This window comes from Pistacia vera, unplaced genomic scaffold (assembly GCF_008641045.1).
Source record: "Pistacia vera cultivar Batoury unplaced genomic scaffold, PisVer_v2 Contig343, whole genome shotgun sequence".
NCBI lineage: Eukaryota > Viridiplantae > Streptophyta > Magnoliopsida > Sapindales > Anacardiaceae > Pistacia > Pistacia vera.
In genome coordinates, this window is record NW_022196161.1 from 1,510,690 (window position 1) to 1,533,294 (window position 22,605).

Consider the following 22,605-nt stretch of genomic DNA (forward strand, 5'->3'; position numbering starts at 1 on the left):
TTCACAGTTCGTACATAGATTTTATTTTGATTTTGTACTGTGTTTATGTAAATTTAATGATGTTCTTAACTTCTTATTGTACATTATCATTCACGACAAAAAATCAATAATGTTAAAAGGATAGAGCTAGCAATTATGGGTAGGACTCTTCATCATTGATTAACTATTTCTTATGAGACGGGCTTCTTAACATCACCAAGTACCAATCATTTTGATTTTACATATATTATCACGTTGAGATTAACTTAAGAGATTTAAGATAAAATTAATTGATGGATTAAGGTTTTAATTATCCACATCTCATTTTTACTTTCGAAAAAACATATAAAAAATAAATCCCAAAATCAAGGATTAAAAAACATATCAAAATAAATCGCAAAATTAAGGATTAAAGCTGAATATCCATGCAAGTTGTTCGCCATGTGACACATTTTGAAAACTTTAAAATTGCTTCATTTTGACACATTGGATTGACAAGTCAATTAAATTACTTTATCTTGACACGTTGGATTTGTATTTATTACTCTATCTATAATTATTAATTAATTAAAAAATGGGATATTTATTAATAATTATTAATAATAATATAGATGCATTGCATTGCATTGGTATTCCAAAGATGTGCATTAATAACAAATATACAGGTGTATTGGATTGCTATTACTAATTGTGGTTTAATGACATTTGTCTAGGATTGCTATCTATAATAATATAGGTGCATTGTATTGACATTGGAAAACTTTCTTCATATTGAAATTGTATTTAATTGCATTAGTATTCGGAAGGTCTAAATAAGGGGTTATAAAAGGGGCGCATGTTCAGTTTTGTATCATCGCAATTTGTTAGTTGGTGTCAACAATACATCTGGTCTTTTGTTAATTGTTTATATGTTATTTTAGTTTGTGAAAATAATATATTTGTTCTGCATGTGCATTTTGATCGATGGTTTTTTATTTATGTATGTTTTTGTTGTTGTTTATAAGTCAAAGATTCATGAATTGGCATGGAATAAAGGTAGGATGTCCGATTGACCAGTTTTTATACGAATGGATAATTGTTCGTTAACAATGTTAACATGAAGATCGATTATATTTTGTTATGTTTGTTTTCAAGGAAATGAGGATTTGTGTTTATTATTTTTTTGGTAGAGTCATTGATTCGATGCGTCTCTTCTGCTGATCGATCGGCATAAAATGTGAATTCGTTGATTTTGTTTTCAGGTTACAGGGAAAAAAGTTGACGTGTTCATACGATGGCCAACATGTTCCATACCAAGTTGTGTGTATTAAGTCTTAGATAAGGTCATTGATTTGGTATGTATGTGGTTGCAATCGATTATTGTGAATTATATGTTCACTGATGTTTGCTGATTTTATTTTTAGCTTACAGTTTCAATCGAACAGTGAGTATTTGTTGTCGGTATGTTCATATGAGGGGCAATTAGTTTTTCCCTGTATTGTTGACGCAGAGTAACATTAAACGTTCATGGTTTGTATTTTGTCTAAAGATTAAGCATTGTTTTTTCGACCATGCTATCTGTTTGTTCTGGTCGATATGTAAGCATTTGCTTTGGGACTGAGCAACATGAAACATTTATGGATTGTTTTATGTTAACAAGGCTCGTGTGAGTATTGTTTTTGCTAACTCTATTCTCAGGTGACACAATCGACCCTCAACTATCATCAAATTGCGCTACTCGGTGCATTGTTGTCATAGGGTAACAAAATTCGATAGTAGTTGAGGTTCGATTTTGTGGTTTATGAATGGAATGTTATTGTATCGGATTTGGCCATTGTGTATGTCAACGATTTGTGCTGTGGGAGTGTCATGGTAAGTATCCTCGCATGATGGTGATAGTGATGGTGATTCAGAGATTTGGTTATTCCGAGATCGGTGTTGCTAGATTATGACAGTTGTTATTGTGCAAGTTATTTTGCCTGCATGAACATTTGTGGTTTGACGTTTGATGATGTAAAGATTTGTTAGTTGTAGTCAATATACGGTGATCTTGATGTATTCAACTGTATGTGTCCCAATCATCTATGTATTTATTAATACTCATGCAATATATCAAAGGTGTGCTTTCTGGATCATGATATCTTATGCCAATGAATTACAACAAACAAATTGCCAAGCAAATCATGTCGCACAATTATGGATGACGATTTTTTACTCATTTTTGTTAGTATGTGTGCATTGCATTGGCATTCGAAAGGTCTAACCATCTTGACGTTCTGATAATGTTTTCTAAGTTGTAGGTTTAACAAAATATTTACTATCCTTTCCTTTGGACTTGCACCAATGAAATATTCCTAAATTGACTAATATAGGAACAGATGGAATTGTATCAAGGTATCCAAATTCTGATCAAATTCATGGTTTGGCAGTGTTCCTAGAAAAGTTATAACAACTTATAAACACAACCAATCATATCCTGATAATGGTTCGGAAATGGAATGTAGACCTCAATGATACCTTATGGATAAATTGTGGATCGGTATCTGCTCTATTACCATTTTATAGCCAAATTAATGGTTTGATGGTGAAGTTATCAACTGTAGCAGACTTTGAACAATCATAATTATGAACAATGGTTAGGCAACAGATTCCACACTATTTGTGAGACAATTTTTCAAAGATGTCGAACTACAATATCAATAAAAAATTAAGTGGCTTAACATCTCTCTAAGTTGGTATCAAGCAAGCTGCCTCATGCTTGGTTTGACTATAAAAAATAACCTAGGAGTGACTAATATAGGAACAGATGGAACCGTTTATCTTTCTGATATATCAAGCTATCCAAATTTCGGCCATCCTTAAATCATGGATAAGAATTCAAATTCATGGTTTAGTGGTGTTCCTAGAAAAGTTGTAAAAAATTATAAATGCAATTAATTACATCCTGGTCGTGGTTCGACAACGGAATGTAGACCTTGATGATACCTTGATCTGTCGAAATTCCAAGCATTCTTAAATCATGATATCACTGTCGGTATTTTCCCTATCACCATTTTATAGCCAAATTGATGGTTTGATAATGAAGTTATCGACCACAGCTAAATTGTAATAAACAAACTATGAAACTAATCATGCAGCTTGATGGGTTAATACACTTACTTTTTCATTGATATGTTCGGTATTTTGATGATGTTTGGCATTCTCGTATTTATTGTTGTTCTTAGTAGTGTTGGTCTCTTGATATCGTGTTTTGTAGCTTTACAATTGCTCCTTTTTGATGCATTGGATTTGTACTATTAATAATTTTATAGGTGCATTATTTTGATACTGTAAATATTTATAGATATATATTTATCCAAAATCAATGGGTGCATTGTACTGTTACGTGATACTTTCAATGTGATATTACTATTAATGGTTAGGATATCAGAATTTTAGTTTAATAATGGGTTAATGTACTTCCTTTTTTATTGATGTGTTCGGTATTATGATGATATTTGGTATTCTGATGTTTAATGTCGTTGTTAATGTAGTGCTTTTGTTAAAGTGTTGATGAAATAAATGGTACTGTTTATGTCACATAATAATATAAGTTTGTATCAAATGCAACTTAAATAAGAATTACAGCTGTCCACATAAAAAAATCCCAGTTGTTATTTAATTTTGTTATTATTGTAATGTTGTTTATTAAGTGTTATTGAAGTTGATGCAGTTTTGTGAATAGATATTTATCTGAAAGAGATTGATACATTTTATTCGCGATGTATTATGTTTAATGCAAATTAATGTGAAGTGTGAGGAGTATTTATCTGAATGTGAAAGGTTTTATACATAACTCTTGAAATTAATGTGTTTGTTATATATATGTAGTTTTTTATGTTGTCGTACATGATTAAGAGAAATAAGTAAAGGTACTTGAAAGTACATCATTAGATCACTGTTCCCAAAAAAAAAAAAAAAAAAAAAAAGACAAACAAATTGCTGGCATAGTTGAGATATAGTTCATGTTACAGGCAATGTGATACCTTCAATTGTTTTTATCTTTCTATTGTAAAATTGTATATGTTGGATTATGAATTCATCTATAAAAGCTATTAATCTGCGTATAATAATATTATAGAATTGTAATAAAGAAATTGACGAACAATATTGTAGTGACAATTGTAAATCAGTAAGTTCTTCTTGGAGTTTAAAATTTCAATACGGAACAAAAAATTCCACATACTATTAAATTGTGATAAGAAATATTTATAGTATGAATTAGATTATAAAATTGAAACATTATTTTATTTATTTATAATTGTGATACAACAACATCTGCTTTAGTTGTAAAATCTCTGTTGGGAATCTTTATTGCTTTTATTGAATTGTATTAAGGATGAATTTCTTTTTGCAGGCAAGTCATAACAATGTCTAATAATTTTCTTAAAGATATTGACAAATCAAGAGATGATTGGATAGTCACTGTCAGAGTATCTAGATTGTGGGAATGTAGGAATTTCAGAATGGGTGACGAACTTATGAGCCTTGACATGTTTTTGATTGATGAACAGGTATAAAATATGGTCTGAAAATAATGTTAAGACTTTTATTTCCAATTTATACAGGTTTGTTTAAATTTGTAATTTTCATTGGTTTTTTAGAACCTAGTTATTCATGCCTCGATACCAAAGAGTAGGATTGCAAAGTTTAAAAATTAGCTTCATGAAGGGTCGATACATTTGATCAAACATATAAAAATCATACCATCTGCTCCCTCTTACAGACCTGTTGACACTATATATCATATACAATTTCTCATGATCACGACTGTAAAAGAAATAAAAGAACCGAGAATTGTTATTCCAAGATATAAATTTGAATTTGCTGGTCTTCATGATCTTCAAAATAGAACAAATGATACAAGGTTATTATCAGGTATAGTTAATTTGAATATTTGTATTTTAAATGCATGAGAAATATTTTTGTACATCAAATATGATAAATTATATGCAGATATCATTGGAGTTTTGAATGCAATAGGAGAAATTGAAGAGATCAAGTCAACAAAGACTAAAAAAAGAGACATCAGATTGTAGATGGCAGTAAATTCTTTTGTTAATATTTTTACGTTCTTCTTCCACTTTAAATAATTTACACTAATATTAATTTCAAAGAAGTAGTTTACATTACGTTATGGGTAAAATTTTCTGATGAAATAGGTGAAGATTTGCAATCAGCAAGTACCAACCCAATTGTCATAATAGTTACTTCAACAAATGTTAAAGATTTCCAAGGTAATAAAAATATATTACATGAAATTAATATATTTTTTATTACTAACTTATGTTTTTTTCCATATAGGAAGATTATATCTCAATACAACTTCGGTATCTAGAATTTATATAAATTTAGATATTGGGGAGGTGCATTCTTTACAAAAAGAATATGTGTTTGAGAAACAATTTTTTAAAGTAATTTCATAAATAGAATCATATTTAAAATTTTATCTACTCTTTGTTATTTCAGAATGGGAATTCTGCCAGTAATTCAATTACAGAAAAAGATTCTGAATCAAGTTCCAACTGAGAATGAAATGTTTGAGAATAGAACATCACTTAAACATGTTACCAATCTCGTGTGGCATGATGTTGATGAGGTATAGGATTCACTAAAACGTTAAACTAATTATTGTAACATAGTTTGTGAACAGAAATTACAATTGTATAGGTGATGGAGTACGCAATTAAGGCCAAGATAACCGAAGTTGAGTTATAATTGCGTAGAAATAACTTCAATTTGTAGGAATGCCCATCAAATACAACTGTATACTATAACATTAAAAAAAAAATTAATGATAAATTACGCAAATAAACAGATGAAACTACTACCAAAAACAAAGAAAAGAATTGCAAAAAGGGCTGAGATATACAATAACTGAATCGACAATGTAGAAGATGTCGACATGGAAGCTTCAAACCCTTCGAAGGAAAATCGGCACTGACACAAGAGAAAGCTGAAACGATTACACTGACAGCGTGTTGGACAGACAATGGGTGTGAACACAACTTAAAGAAATAGAAAATGCGTTAAATAAAGAAACACCAGATAAATGAATATATTAATGAAACATAAATCATTGTTAATCTGCTGACTGTAGAAACTAGTTGGACCAATGTTTTTGAAATAGCAAGTGTACTTTTTAATAAATAATAGTTAATTTTTTAGGAATACCCCAAATAACGTTATTGTTAATTATTGCAAAAATTAGGTGAAATATATTTAATTCAAATAAGTCAACCGGCGAAACATAAATGGAATGAAAAACTCAAATGTCATTAGTAATTTAATAAACTATTTACTTGATTAATATAAAACCATCAACCAGATTAAAATAACAAATTACTTTAATATACTATTTCATATTAATTAAGTTTGATAATGTTTATAAACATTATATCATTCATTGGACTATAACATTCTTACCATTGGTCTATTGAACAAATTGTTATGCTAATATCAGGCTATAATTGTTGTATGAAACAATGGACTTTAACTAAATATATATTACTGTTTCTTTTGAAACTATCCAAACTTTTTTTTTTTTATCATTATACTTATTTATTACTATTTCTTTGTGGGTTTTCTAGATGTAATCATTTATTAAATCAATGAAACGTTTCAAGTCAATACATATCACCTCGGTTGGGTTTTTGATATTTTCGGGGTTCTTTAATCGTTGCATTCATTTAATAGAACACATCTGTTTGTTTTCCATATGTTTGTTTTCTCTTCTTATTTAAGCTCTTCTCAAAACTGTATGTATATATAAGTATCAATCTCAACTTTTTTTCACATAACTTTCATACGTTTGTAGACTCGCTTTATCTCTTTTACCTTTAACTGGAGAAAGAGGAGACCTGAAACAGATTTTGAGCGACATCGACCACAATGTTACCGATATAAATATTGCGAAAACAAAAATCAAAGAAGGCATGCTTTGTTGGTCGAGGTCATGAATTCTATAATCGATGTTGTTTCGGATTTGAAAGCAAAGGATACTTTGCTTTCTGCAAATGAGGAGCGACTTGGAATGGGAAGGCGTCAAGAGAGAAGGTAATACAAATTTTGTGTAATACAAAACTAAACAAAAAATATTATAGATCTCTGTTATTTGTTGACTTATTTATTTGGAATTCAACTTTATATTATCCTATAGTTATAATTGCAATTTGTATTTCTAATTTTCTAGCATGTTTAAATATTTATTGAAATTCATTGTTTTTTTAAACCTGTTGGTGTAGCAATGGGTGACAGACAAAAGGAGTTCAAACAAATACTACACAATGTTCGCAGCAACATAGAAAATCTAAATGGTACAAGATATGATTGATGCTTTATTTGAAATTTTGGATGATATTAAGCTTATTGTTACTGATGTTAAGACATGGAAGTATTCAATCAATCTTAAATCAGAATGTTCTGATTAGATGACTACAGAACCTGGACCTACACCATTTGCTGAACCTTGATAAATATATAAAACAATGCACACATGTATTTTGATATTAAAATATATTAAACAAATATATGTTCTCATATAAATTGTTTTTTTTTTTTTCTGTTTGAAATTATTTTGTATTGGTTAAACAATAGATTCGCAATATTGTAATACCAGTATTTCAATATTTGTTGATACAATCCAAATTAACGTTCTTAAGAGTGTACCAGTCATTAACCAAATATAGCAGTTACAATATCTACACACATAGTTCAGTAATAATATATCAAGGAATATTTTTGCAAATACAAACATAAACCACTATGAAACGTAACCCAATGAACACCATCATTCAACACAATTCCTGTTGACATCAAAAGCTCACCAAATCAATTCACATCAATACCCTTTTCATTATTCTTCTTAAAGTCAATCCCGCATTGGCACAACAGCTCCACCGAATCACTTACAAACCACAACTAGGTAAATTTCCATTCTCGTCTAAAATCGTTAGCCCCAATTGAATCAGTTTCAACATATTGACATTATCTTTCAACGTCTGGTAGTTATAATTGTTTATATTCTTGAAAATCCTAACCAGATGCAAAACAACACCAAGAAACTCGGTATCCATGTCTATGTAATTTTACTTATCAACAATTTCATGAATTAAAGCAAATTCCTCTTCAAGATTATCATTCCACATCTCTCAAAACATAGAATAAGTAGCAGGAAACCTCAAGGTCTAAACTGAGTTACCGATGTTACCACAAATGTCGGCGTTTCAATCCTCTTTTACCAGATCTCTCTCTTCATCTTGCAGAATCAAACTCTCTAAGAAACTGAAATCTTCATCAGGAAATCTAGACTTAAATGCATCACAATAGACTTCTCAAGTGTTCAATAACATCGTGAGACAACATCAAAAGCTCTATCTCTTTCCTTTTCAACTACAACAAGGATAGATTTCAGCTTGCTGTTGCAGTCCAACAATTCTTTCTCCTTTCTTTCAAGAACATCATTTTCTAACTTTGCATTTGAATGTGATTGTTCAATAATTGATAATTTCTTCTTATGAAACCCCGATTCATTTATAGCTTTTGCCATCTGTTTCTCTAAATCCATTATTTCCTCTGTGATTTTGGCCCTATGAATAGCAAATCTTTTTTTGTTTGTTTTCAAATTTGCAATGACTTTATCGGAGGCCAACTATCGCCTCTTGATTTCCAAATAAGCCATAACTCTCTATTCCACAAACATGTCAACAAGAACAACAATAATATAATTTTTTTTTAATAAACTAAAAGTAAACCAAATTCGTCAATTTTAAATCACATAATTCACCTCTTTTGATGTAAGTTCTTCAAGATCTTTTTTAGACATTGTCTTTAAACTGTTGGGAGGAATTGAAACTTGAGCTTCCTCATCACACACCTTTTTACGCTTGCTTCGCCTGATCAGTGGAAACTTTTCTATATCTTCATCTTTATGTTCAATTTCAACTATAGGTGGTGCCACTGAAATAGGGCCCATCAATTTGGGCGTAGAAGTTGATATTGAAGCTGTTGAATTTGGGGAAGCTTTTTCGATATCCATTATAATCAAGGAAAAAAAAACGCTACATGAGAAACAGTTAATAAATAAATGAAAACTGATCATATAAAAAATTGCAATACCTCTTTTGAATTGAAGAATCATGTATTTCTCCAACATATCGAAAACATCATTTTTTTTTTTTTGATTGTGAATAAAATTTTCCAATGTTTGTATGCTAGATTCGTTCACATTTATTTTACTGAGATTGTGGTAGGGTATTTTAGCTTTTGTCCCTTCTGTGGGTAATCCACCCCAACCTTTTTTGCAACCTAACAAAAAATATCTATCATTCCATCCACGCACTTTATTTGATAATCCATTTAACAATCCTCAACCTTTTTTACCCTCGATAAAATAGAATAGACTATTTGGCCTCTTTTCCAATGCATAGAAGTAGTTAAAAAAATAAAACATTGGTAGAATATCATGCATCAAACACAGAGCTTCAAAACCCAAATCTATTTTCCAGGCATTGGGATGGAGCTGACTGGGTGTAATGTTATAAGAAATTATGACTTCTTCGACAAATGAAGAGAAAGGAGGAACAAGACTACATTGGAGAAAAATTCCAATAAATGTGAAAAACCTAGGTGGGGGATGCGAATCTACAAAAAATTTAAAACTATCGCATGGTAATAAATCAAAATCGTCGCCGATATTGTAATGTTTTCATAATTGCAAAAGATCAGCATAGGTAATTGTGCTAGGAATTTCTATAAGTGACATTGTCAGACAGAAAAATTAGATGCAAATAAAAGCCAATAAGAAAAATTGAAATTACCCACAAATTGTTGGTTAATGCAAGTAAAAACATAGTTGAACAGTGATGTGAGTCGATAAAAACAATAAATTTAGTCAGTAAAGTAATGTGATTCAGTTTGTTGATACATACGAAAGCATTTGAAGTGCAATTGTGATTACGGAAAAAATGCCCTTAATCCCTAATTTGCTTTTAAGGACGATGAACATGTTAAATGACAACGTTTTAACCAAGTGGAAGATATCCAACTCCGAATATAATTACACCTAATAAAAAACTTATTGTAGTCATTTAAAACAGAAACAAAATATTTAATATAACTATAATTAATTATAAACTTAATGGTTTCATTATTGTTTAAAAAAAATATATAAAAATTTCATGATATAAAAATATATCGAACTATTAATTTCCTAATGATTTATTTTGTAAAATTTATTTTGCTCATTAATGTATTGCTCTTAATAAATTGCAAGTGTGATGAATCTGATCCTATAAAAAATGGTGAGGTATAATGCATGGCATTTATAAATAAATAAATAAATGAATGAATATCAACACTCATACATTGTATATGTTATAGAATATTGTGTTTGACTGGTTATTGAAATTAATAACATTATTATTATTATTATTATTATTATTATTATTATTATTATTATTATTATTATTATTATATATATATAGAGAGAGAGAGAGATTTTGGAAATCTCTTTGTTGCTGAACCATTTTAATGCGTAGCTGTAACGGATGAAACTCTGTTTCAGTTCAAATCTTGCTGCAAAACCATAATATTCTATGCTATAAATTTTAATAAAACATTTTTCGATCCATAAATTTACATAAAAAACCTGTAATAAATCATTTGTTATCAATTTTTGCATACAACTATAATAATTTGGACTCGACAAAGCTGAAAAAAAGAATGCAATTAACATAATATATTTTTTTTGTTTTGGTCAGGTACAAGATTGTAAGGTGGTTCTTACGGATCAAGATGCAGCAGCCATACAGTCATATATTCTAGAATTATATTTGCAAGTGATTGAAAACTACAGATTGGAATATGATTATGGAAAAATAAATATCATTGATTTGAGAACAAAAGTATGCAAGGAGAATAGAAAATTGAGAATGTTTATATGGAACAAAAAAAGGCCTAAATTTCCAAAGTCAATCTCCAAAAAGAAAAAAAGGTATTTAATATTAGAACTTCATATAATTATTATCAAGAGAGCAAATGAGTTTAGTCTATATCTTTGTTGTTTTGGTTATTTATCAACTATAAATTGGTGTTTTGACGTATGAACTTCACATGAAAATGATCCATAATAAACTTCCAAACAAAAATAACTAGATTATTTATTTTGGTATAGTCATACAAGTATTTTGTATATTACATGGTTGTCAATACTTTTTTGGTAGATATAAAATAATTGTTGAGCGAATTAATTTATATTTTCTTTAATGATATAATTTGTTGTGTAATATAGTCTCAATCATATTATTATTATTTTGAATTTCAGGTGACACATCAGAAAAGCAAAAACAATGTGTATCGAAGACAAAGAAAGATCCAATAATTTCTTTAAATACTTCTATAAATATAAATGAGATATTTAATTATTGTTTTTGCCTTTCGGGTAAGCTTTTCTATTATATAATTTGTTGCATGGTATAGTATTAATTCTATTATTAATATTTTGAAATCCATATGAGAGATCTAAAAAAACAGAAACAATGTGTATCAAACACAGAGAAGAGTTCAACAAGTTCTTCAAATGTTTCTGTAAATGTAAATGAGATACGCGAGGAAAATAGATCAAAGAGAATGTCTAAATTAAAAAGAAAGAGAGGTAAAAAATATCACATTAGTGGTTACCTCTGTTTTTTAGATTAGATAAGTTAAATCAGTTGACTAAATCTATGTTTTTCAGGTACTTCTCCATATGCAAATCCCAATTCTAATATTCCAATTACTAATGTAGAACAATACAATCGTGAGTTTTGAATCTGACAACATACATTCAAACATTCAGTTTGTTATATTTTAAAAACAAAATATTATTTCATTACATTGTAAAAATAAAGGTGTGGAACTTTGCCAAACAATATTTAACATTGAAAGTGTTGTTGAATATTGTGATGACCTTTTTTTTTTTTTTTTTTTTCATTCCCAAGTCAGACATTGAAAAAACAAAAAAAAAATTCTTTATCAAAGAGAAATATAGGTACAAAATCTCGCTCAACAGAAAGAGGTAATAAATGTCATAATAATTTCTTTAAATACTTCTATAAATATAAATGAGATATTTAATTACTATTTTTGCCTTTTGGTTAAGCTCTTCTATTATATAATTTGTTGCATGGTATAGTATTAATTCTAATATTATTATTTTGAAATCCATATGAGAGATCTAAAAAACAGAAACAATGTGTATCAAACACAGAAAAGGGTTCAACAAGTCCTTCAAATGTTTTTGTAAATGTAAATGAGATACACGAGGAAAATAGAACATAGAGGATGTCTAAATTAGAAAGGAAGAGAGGTAAAAAATATCATATTAGTGATTTCCTATGTTTTTTAGATTATGATAAGTTAAATTGGCTAACTAAATCTATGTTTTTCTGGTGCTTCTCCATGTTCAGACCCTGATTCTAATATTCCAATTACTAATGCAGAACAACACAATCGTGAGTTTTGAATCTGACAACATACATTTAAACATTCAGTTTGTTATATTTTAAAAACATAATGTTATTTCATTACATTGTAAAAATAAAGGTGTGGAACTTTGCCAAACAATTTTTAACAGTGCAAGTGTTGTTCAATATTGTGATGATTTTTTTTTTTTTTTCATTTCCAGGTCAAACATTGAAAAAACAAAAGAAATCTTTATCAAAGACAAATAGAGGTTCAAAATCTCGCTCAACAGAAAGAGGTAACAAATGTCATAGTGTTAGTTATACATATTTAAATGTTAACTCAAATATTAAAGTTACCTGGAAAAAAAATGTCATTGTGAGTTCCCAAATTAACAGAACACATCTAAGTAATAACTTTATTAATTTCTAAAAGTATCACATTATTTCTTTGCACAGTGGAAGAAGAGTCCTGGAACTTTGGTGAACCATCCTACAAGTGCCTTCATTGTGGATCTGTCATGTGGTATGAAGAGCAAACTATTAAGAACCAAGAGTCAACCATCCCTTTGTTTTCATTATGTTGTATGGATCGCAAAGTTCAGTTGCCGTTATTGAAAGTATCGCTAGAACCATTAAAAAGTTTATTGGATATGGGCAGTGGTAACAAGGGGATTAGTTTCAGAAGCAAAATAAGGATATGCAATTCATTGTTCTCATTTACATCGATGGGAGGGCATGTTGACCATGAAAAAAACCAAGGGGGTGATCCATACGTTTTCAAACTTTGCGGACATAATTACCACCGAATAGGATTGTTACTTCCACCTGAAGGAAGGAAACCTCAGTTTGCACAGCTTTATATTTATGACATAGAGTATGAAACCAGTCATAGATTAAATTCTATATGAGATAATACAGCCGATGGTACTATTGACAGAGAATTAGTGTAGGAATTGCAATTGATATTTGATGCGAACAATGAATTGGTTAAAAGTTTTCATTCTGCCAGGAACCATATGCATTGGAATGATATTAGAAATATGCATTTGTGGTTAAAAATGAAAAGGGAAAAAGATGGAAGACAATACAATTTGCCAACTGCATATGAAATTGCGGGTTTAATTGTTGGTGATATTGGAATTTCGTAAACTGGAAAATATTCATCATTCAAAAAAGGGTCTTCAAAGAATTTCTTACTTGCATCCAAGCTTTATGGCATTAAGTTATCCAATATTATTCCTATATGGAGAAGATGGATACATAATTGACATTAACCATAAAGAGTTTCCTGACAAAAAGTCATCAAAGAGAAACAGGTTGAGCATGAGAGAATATTATGCATTTCGATTGCAGTATAGATTACATGAAGGGCATACTCTTATGAGATCAGGTAGATTATTGCAGCAATATATTGTGGATGCATATATGGCTGTTGAAGTGGAAAGATTTTGTTGGATTAGAAACAATTAGAAAAAAATTGAGGAGTGATTTGTACAGCGGGTTGATGGATGTCATTTCAAAAGATGATGTTAATGCACAACATCTAGGGAAATCTACGTTGCTCCCTTCATCTCACACTAGTAGTCCCTGATATTGTGTTTAGAATTATCAAGATGCAGTGGCGATTTGCAGATGTTTTAGATATCCATATATTTTCTGACGTTCACCTATAATCCCAAGTGGCCAGAGATACAATATCTACAGAATTGTATTGGACAATGTGATCAAGAAGGTAGAGTAACTGCAGTTTGTAGTGTTTTTGAGATCAAATTGCTTGAGCTAATGTGAGAGATAAAAAAAGATGAATATTGTGGTGAAACAGTGGCAAGTAAGTAATCCAATCAATAATATTTTTACTTTCTTTAAAAAATCTGGTTCATTGATGATTTATGATATGAAATTATATTATACCAACAATCGTTGAACACGTTATAATTGTTTTTGTAGTTATCTACACTTTCGAGTTCCAAAAGAGAGGCCTCCCACATGCTGATGTATTGATTTTTCTACATTCCAAATACAAGAATCCTTCGGCATCCAAAATAGATGAAATAGTTTCTGTTAAAATACCAAATAAGGAAACTGATCGTGTTGCCTTTGCAACCGTCAAGAATCACATGATCCACGGTCCATGCGGTGATGTCAACAAGAATTCACCATGTATGGAGAGAGGAAGATGTAAAAAATATTTTCCAAAGAAATTTTTCGATCAAACATCTGTGGATGATAACGAATACCCAATGTACAGAAGACAGAATAATAAAGCATTTGTTGAGAAAAAGGGAATCAAACTAGATAACCGTTTTGTTGTTCCTTATAATAGGAATCTTTTGGTTAAGTTTGATGCTCAATAAATATTGAAATATGTAATCAACATAGATCAATCAAGTATCTATTCAAGTATGTCAACAAAGGCTCGGACAGAACAAGAGTTTCTATGGAAATTGAAAACAATGGTCAATAGAACAATCAATATGAGATTTTATAGAACAAAGATGAAATAAAGGCATATCTAGACTGCAAGTATGTATAGAATACATAAAATATAATGTTTTTATATTGTTTGTTCATGTTTGTTATAAATATAATATTAATTGATTCAATCAAAAACATTACATATATATCTCTTCTATGGAAGCTTGCTAGTGGATATTTTAGTTTGACATTATTCCAGAGAACGGGCTGTTGAAAGATTGCCATTCCACTTAGAGAACGAACAAACAGTTATTTTTTATCCAACTAAGTGTTTGGTTAAACTTTTGGAAAGCAAGGTTGTTATGCAAACAAAATTGACTAAATGGATGAAGTGTAATCAACGATACCATTCCGTAAGATCATTGACTTATCCTGATTTTCCAAGCAAATGGGTTTGAAAGGATACAGAAAGAAAATGGTCCCCACGACAAAAATCAAGGTGTATTGGCAGGGTGTATTTTGCAATTCCAGGTACTGGTGAGAAATACTATTTGCGAATGTTTCTAAACATAGTAAGAGGAGCAACATCATTTGAAGATATTCGAACTGTCAACGGAGAAATATTCAGTACATTCAAAGATGCATGTTATGCATTAGGATTGCTAGATGATGATAAAAGGTGGAATGATTGCTTGGATTAAGCATCAACGTGGGCTACCGGAAGACAGTTAAGACAACTCTTTGTAACTATTCTTGTATATAATGAAGTGGTGAGTCCAGGAGACTTATGGAGAGCAAATGCAGAACGCCTATCTGAAGACATTTCCTACATTCTTAAACAGAAAATGCGGATGATAGAATTGTGATGCACTGAGGAACATATTCAAAATCATGCATTGTTCAAGGTTGAAGAGCTGATGAAAAAGGCAGGAAAATCCTTGGTTGATTTCCTTGGAATGCCAATTCCAAATTGTTCCATTTTTGAGAATTCACATAATAGATTAATTGATGAGGAGTTAGATTATGATATCAACAACATCAAAACACTGCACAATGATTTATACAAAGGTCTCAACAATGGCTAGAGATGCATATACGATTCAATCCTTGATTCAGTCAACAATCAAAGGGGAACACCATTTTTTGTTTATGGACATGGTGGAGCAGGCAAAACCTTCCTATGGTCAACAATCATGGCCAAATTAAGATCCAAGGGTAAAATTGTACTGGTTATAGCTACATCAGGAATTGCTGCATTGTTGCTATCCAGTGGAAGAATAGCACATTCACGTTTTTGAATTCCTTTAGATATCACTAAGGAAAGTAAAAGGGGGATACAATTGGCAAAACTACTCGAGCAAACAGCTTTGATCATTTGGGATGAAGCACCATGGCAAATAGGTATTGCTTTGAAGCTCTTGACAGAACTCTAAAAGATATTTTATCTAAAAAATCAATCAAATGCAGATAGAATATTTGGAGGCCTCACTATTTCCCTGGGTGATGATTTCAGACAGATTCAACCAATTATAGCAAAAGGGAAAAAACATGACATAATCCAGGCCTGTTTATCATCATCTACCCTTTGGAAACATGTAACAGTGTTGAGACTTACAGTAAGCATGAGATTGAAGACAAACTTGGTAAACCCAATAGAATTGGAAAACTTGAAGACTTTTGACAAATGGTTACTTGATATTGGAGAAGGAAGGGACGTCGTAGAAGATGAGAGTTACATCCAAATACTTGAAGACTTGAAAATCGATGAACATACTAGTCACGAAGAAGCAATTATGAATGCTGTTTTTCCAGATTTATCTACTCAGATTAATAATATTGACTACATGAGAGAGAGAGAGCGAGCGAGAGCAATATTGACACCCAAAAATGAGACAATACATAGATTGAATGACTATATCACCCAGAGTCTGCCAACAGATGGAAAGACATATTTCAGCTTAGATTGCACTTGCAAAGCAGCAGGTATCTCAAACGATGATGAAATTCTCTATCCGACCGAATTTCTTAATTCTATGATGTGCTCCGACATGCCTAAACATGAATTGCATATGAAAATTGGCATTCCGATTATGTTGCTGCGTAATTTGAATCAATATGATGGTCTTTGCAATGGAAACAAATTGATTATAACCCATTTAGAAAAGTGGTCCATACAAGCAGTGATTATTACTGGGTCAAATATTAGGGATATTATTACAATTCCCAGAATAATAATGTCGAAAGCAGATATGAAGTGGCCTTTTAGGTTGAGGAGAAGACAGTTACCTATGACAGTTAGCTTTTGTATGACAATAAACAAAAGCCAAGGTCAATCACTCAAAACAGTTGGATTGTATATGAAACATCAGGTCTTTACACATGGTCAATTATACGTCGCACAATCAAGAGTAACCTCAAGACAAGGTATCAAGATTTTGCTAGCCTTGCAACAAGATGAACCGACAGAGACATTGACAAATATTGTTTTCAAAGAAGTGTTCAACTGAAGGGATTGATATGTTATATATAATATAAAACATTGTCTATAATATAAAGGATTGATACATTGTATATAATATAAGACATTGTTTATGAGAGATTAATGTGAAAAATTAAAGATATTTATATGAATATGAAAATGTCACATTAAATGTTTAAATATATACAGAAACATAAATTCTTCGATACAAAGATATTTATAGGTTTTATATTATTATTGTCAGATACAATGAATGCTACATTATATGTATTATGTGTTATAAATACATATTTTTTACATATGCAACTCAACCACAAACTCTCGACAGACATCGTCAAGATATTTAACATCAATATTACAATTAAACAGTTTAAATATTTACAGAAGTAACATTACATGGGCTGGAGACATACACAAAAATTAGCATCAATTGAATACATCCACGTTCGTAATAATAACACAACTATAAACACTTGCATGGCAAATATTGTCAAAATATTGGCAAATACTGTCAAAATAATTAACAAACAGTATAAAAATTTACAAAAGTGGCATTAGACCAACTCTAACCACAAACACCAAATTGGTGCAAGTTTCACACCAAATTGGTGCGATTTTTGGTGTGTTTCATTATTGCATCTCCAACCCATTGTACCAAATATTACACCAAAAAGAATATTCTCTTTCTTTTTCTTTGTATTAATAATCAACAATTAATATATTTCACTAATTATTTTTGGATATATTAATTAAATATTGGGAATGATATTTTTATTAAATAATAATTACTTTGAAAATTATACTAATTTAATAAAATTAAGCATTTATTTAATCAAATAAACATTACATTTAATATTAAAAAACATTACATCTAATTTAAAATGCTACCAAAAAAAAAAAAAAAAAAAAAAAAGACAACAACAACACAAAAGTAAAATTTCATAGTGATAGTAATTTAATTTTTCGGATTTGAATTCCATAACTGATCAAAGCTTACATGCGTTTTTTCAAAATGAGCAACCAAGAATTATGCAAAAAAGAGCTCAACAACAAGGTCAAGGATCTCAAAATAACTCTAGTTCTTTCTAATATTTTGATGCTCTTAGAGGATCCAGAACTAATCTATCGGAATACTAAATTGTTATTTTAGTTTATGTTGTGTTTTCTTTTAATTTTATGTTTTTAAATTAGTGTTAATTTTTATTTTGATTTATTGTAGTTTAATATTTGCATTGAATAAAGTTTTGTTTTTGATTTTTCATCATTTTTTGAATTATATAATTATTATGAATTTATTATTATAAATATTAATATAAATAATAATCAAATTAACATAAATACAAATAACAAAAATTAAATAAAAAAATAAAATATATTTTATAGTTTTTGAACAGTGCCACACCAAATTGGTGTAGTGTTTGGCGTTGGGTTGGAGCACACTTTTCACACCATTTTGGTGTTTTGGCATTGGGGTGGAGATGCCCTTAAATGGACCAGAGAAACGTACAACAACATTGCAGTCAATATAATCTCTATTAGGCGGCATCTTCTCATTTTTTAACACAATTGTCTTCTGGTGGCCAAAAACATTTCTGACACCGAATCATAAGCCTCTTCTTTATCTTTCTCAGTTTGTGCAATTAAAAATTTGATGTTATCATTTTCTTCAGACAATTCATTACTTTTCTTTTTAAAGAGTTCCTTTTGCTGCCGCTCATTTGCAAAAGACTATTCAGCATTTCTAAATTATTCTTGACAATGTTTTCATTCGGTCTTGACCTTTTCAAACACCTCCTTTGATATTTTCAACTGTTCTTCCAATCTATGAACCTCAGAAATCACATCTTTATTTTGTTTTTTCAAATCTGAGATCACATCTTCTGAAACAAGCCAATGTTCTCTAATTTCTAAGAAACCTTCATAAACCTATTTCAAAACCAATGAAACCACCTTAACATTGTTGTACCAAATAAATTATATATTCACGTGATAAAGTGAAAAAAAGTTATCTCTTTCCCTAGGCCAAATGTTTCGCTATCTAGCTCTTCTTTAGAAAGGTTTTTCCATTTTCATTCAGAATTCGTATTTGAACCCTCTTGCTAACAGGTTTTCTACCGTTTCACCAATTTACGTAATGGAATTTCTTATGACTGATTATCTTCTTTTTAATCAATTTAACATGGCAGGAACCAGAATCAGGTTTCACAGAATTGGAGACTGAAGTAGGTAAAACAGGAGTTTGTAAAGCGTTAACAATTCTGACTTGGAATCACTACTTGATCCTCCTTTTACAGAACTTCAGAATCAAGTCTTCGAATAAATTTCATCAAGTTTTTGGAAGCCATACTACAATGAAAAGAAAATATCATCAAATAAAAAAAAATAGAGAAAACAGACAATCAGTCAACTTAATAGAAATTGTAAGACTTTGTTATTACTTGGGAGACATTTATTCTTCATGATACTTGGTAAAGACACAACATTACAACTGGTGATTCTGATTCGAAAATAGAATAACATACAAGCACTATATCAAATTGCTATTGATATACTCACCATATATGACTCCAACTGCTACAATTCTCATTAAAACAACAGTATCTCAAATGTACTATAGAGAACACCAAAATCTTGGCAAGTGTTCCGAAAAATAAATAGATAATTAGATGATAACAATGATGGTAACTTCTGAAGCATTTATACCACTGGCATTTCATAGCATCAATTCATAAAACAATGACAGTATTACAAACTAAATACAACAAGATAATAAACAAAATCGTAATGAGAAAAACACCAATTTCAACAGTTGATTTACCAAGAAAATAATGTGCAACGCGACTACTAGAACAACAAATAAACTACCTCACCTGAACAAACAATATCGTTATAAGAAAGACACCAATTTCAGGAGTAAATTTACTGAGAAAATAATCTGCAACACGACTATCAGATAAATGAATAAACAACCTGAGCACAACAAATTATCAGTACAACCATCTAACAACAACTTCTTATAACAAAAATAACAAATCTCAGAACTTCGTAAGAATAACATGCACTTTAATCAAAGTTAAAATCGATGACAAATTAATTAGACCAATGTAAAATAAAAAACGACATTGTCACTGTAACTAAAGAAAATTTACTTTACTTATCTCAACTTCAATCAATGAGAAAAGACAAACGTGGAAAACATGACAAACGGACTGGGACAAATGCCTTTAATGTCGAAAATGACAGAGAAAACCCTAAATCCCCAAATTTACTTCAAGTAAAATACTGAATATTAAATCCGCATATTTACTTTAAATATCAATAGCATTTTAAATGACAATGTTTTTTATCACTTACGAATTTTACAAAGCCAAAACAACAACGCAATACAAAACTTTAATATTACCGTTTGAGTCAAACAATGTCACTATAACTTAACATAAAAGTATAAGAGAAGGGAAAATCAAAGATTCCTTCAAAATCTCACTATCAAGTACTAAACCTGACAATAGAAATGAATTTGACACTAACAATTACAAAATCAATAGAATTTCAAACAATAATATAAGCAATAATGATTCCATACATAAAATAACATGAATTAGAAACAGATAAAATACTCAATTACTTTGAAACCACTTCATTTTGAAATAAAATTAATGGACAACAAAAGATCAACTTGAAGCAAAAGAAAGTGAAATTTTACCATATGTACATAATTATGCAGACAGATAATACTTTTCCCATGGGAAAAGATCATCATGCAAGTACTACAATGTTGACGACCTAAAACGAAAGCATTAGGAGGATGTCAACCTAAAACACACGGATTGATTCTATATATGCTTATTCAACAACATATTAGTAGATATTACATATAAGAAAAACAAAATGTTAAAATTACAGTCTTTACATGTTCTAATCAAAGAGCAAGAGACCTTGCCTCATCCATTTTCCATAGGCCTTCCTCATACTTGCACCACCTCATAAAGCCTTCCTCACTTTGAGTATGCTGGCACATGATGACGAGTGCTCAGTACATGTTAAGAACTCACATAATCGAGTAGCCTTCTGCAAGATAATTTTATCTAGCTTCTTAATAATTTTTTCAGGCGTTAGTGGAGGAAGTAATGGACCTTCTATAAGAAGGCAATATGATATGTTGAGGACTTCCAAGTTTGGTAGGTCATCCAATATAAGCATTAGGGCATCCTTAACCATCACTGAGCATCTCAAGCTCAAAATCTTCAAATTTGGAAGAAATTTGGCTATCGTAGAAGCAAAGATAATGTCAAAAAGGCCCATGACCTTGAGTTCACTAAAGTTCTTGCAATTTAGGGCTATTTCCTGTATAAGATAAGGCATATTTACTATACTAGGCATTGTCAAGGATTCAAGACATCTCCATGTATGAATGGCCTTGCAAATTACATCCTTCTTTATTTTGTTCCAAGCTAGCATAACGAGACGCCTTAGCTGGGGTAACCTGCAGACAACAATATATGGTGGGTTACTTCCCAATTCATTGTGCCAAAAAGAAAATTAAAAATGATGATCACTGGTACCAAAGGCAATGCCAAAGACTCGGTCAATAAACAGTGAGAATAAAAAAAATTACCCTTCAGCAAGGTTTTAAACAGAAACATAAAAAAATTACCTTTCAACAATATAAGTAAATTGTTTGTCCCTTACATACAAATTGAAGTGAAAAATCAAGGTTCTTATGTATCCTCGGCTGAGACTCAACGAAATCTTCAACAAACAAGTCAATGTCTTATCAGAACACTCATCCACATAAACATATGGCTCTAATGGGATTTTGATGAAATTTGATCTCAACACTGACAAATCAAGAGTTTTCCAAAGCAGAGGATCACAGCAAGCTGAACGCCATGAATTACAAACATGAGCAATCCCAAAAGTCAACTGGAAGACATCAAAAGACATGAAGATTTTCACCAATATGTCAGTGTCCAGATCCTCCCATCTTCTTACAGTAGATGCACCCTTTTTCATTTGACAAGTTGCCCAATTATCTCATAGAACTTTCAGAGCATCAGCACACCTGCATGAGACATCCACATAATCCATGTACAATGCACAAAATATCATTCAATACATTAATTTATATGAATTTAAAAAGATTCGTACTAATCGAATGTATTAAATACTTAATATACCTACGTGGAGATATAAATGAATGCAAACCGTTTACATTTAAGATAAATTAATACTTATGACCAAAAAGTTTATATTTGTTGAATAGAATAATCA

At 30.3% G+C, this 22,605-nt stretch overlaps 2 protein-coding genes across 2 annotated transcripts; one reads left to right on the forward strand and one right to left on the reverse strand.

Annotated features, from left to right (window-relative positions):
* Positions 1 to 16,477: 16,477 nt before the first annotated feature.
* Positions 16,478 to 17,362, forward strand: LOC116138688 (ATP-dependent DNA helicase PIF1-like). Its single transcript, XM_031424374.1, has one exon. It carries the CDS (start codon positions 16,478 to 16,480, stop codon positions 17,360 to 17,362), a length of 885 nt encoding a protein of 294 aa, XP_031280234.1.
* Positions 17,363 to 21,315: 3,953 nt separating this feature from the next.
* LOC116138649 (F-box/LRR-repeat protein At3g48880-like) lies at positions 21,316 to 22,347 on the reverse strand. The gene is made up of 2 exons (XM_031424344.1): positions 21,989 to 22,347; positions 21,316 to 21,817 (listed from the first exon to the last, which is right to left on the reverse strand). The coding sequence occupies exons 1-2, from the start codon at positions 22,345 to 22,347 to the stop codon at positions 21,316 to 21,318; spliced, it is 861 nt and encodes a 286-aa protein (XP_031280204.1).
* Between the last annotated feature and the right edge of the window lie 258 nt (positions 22,348 to 22,605).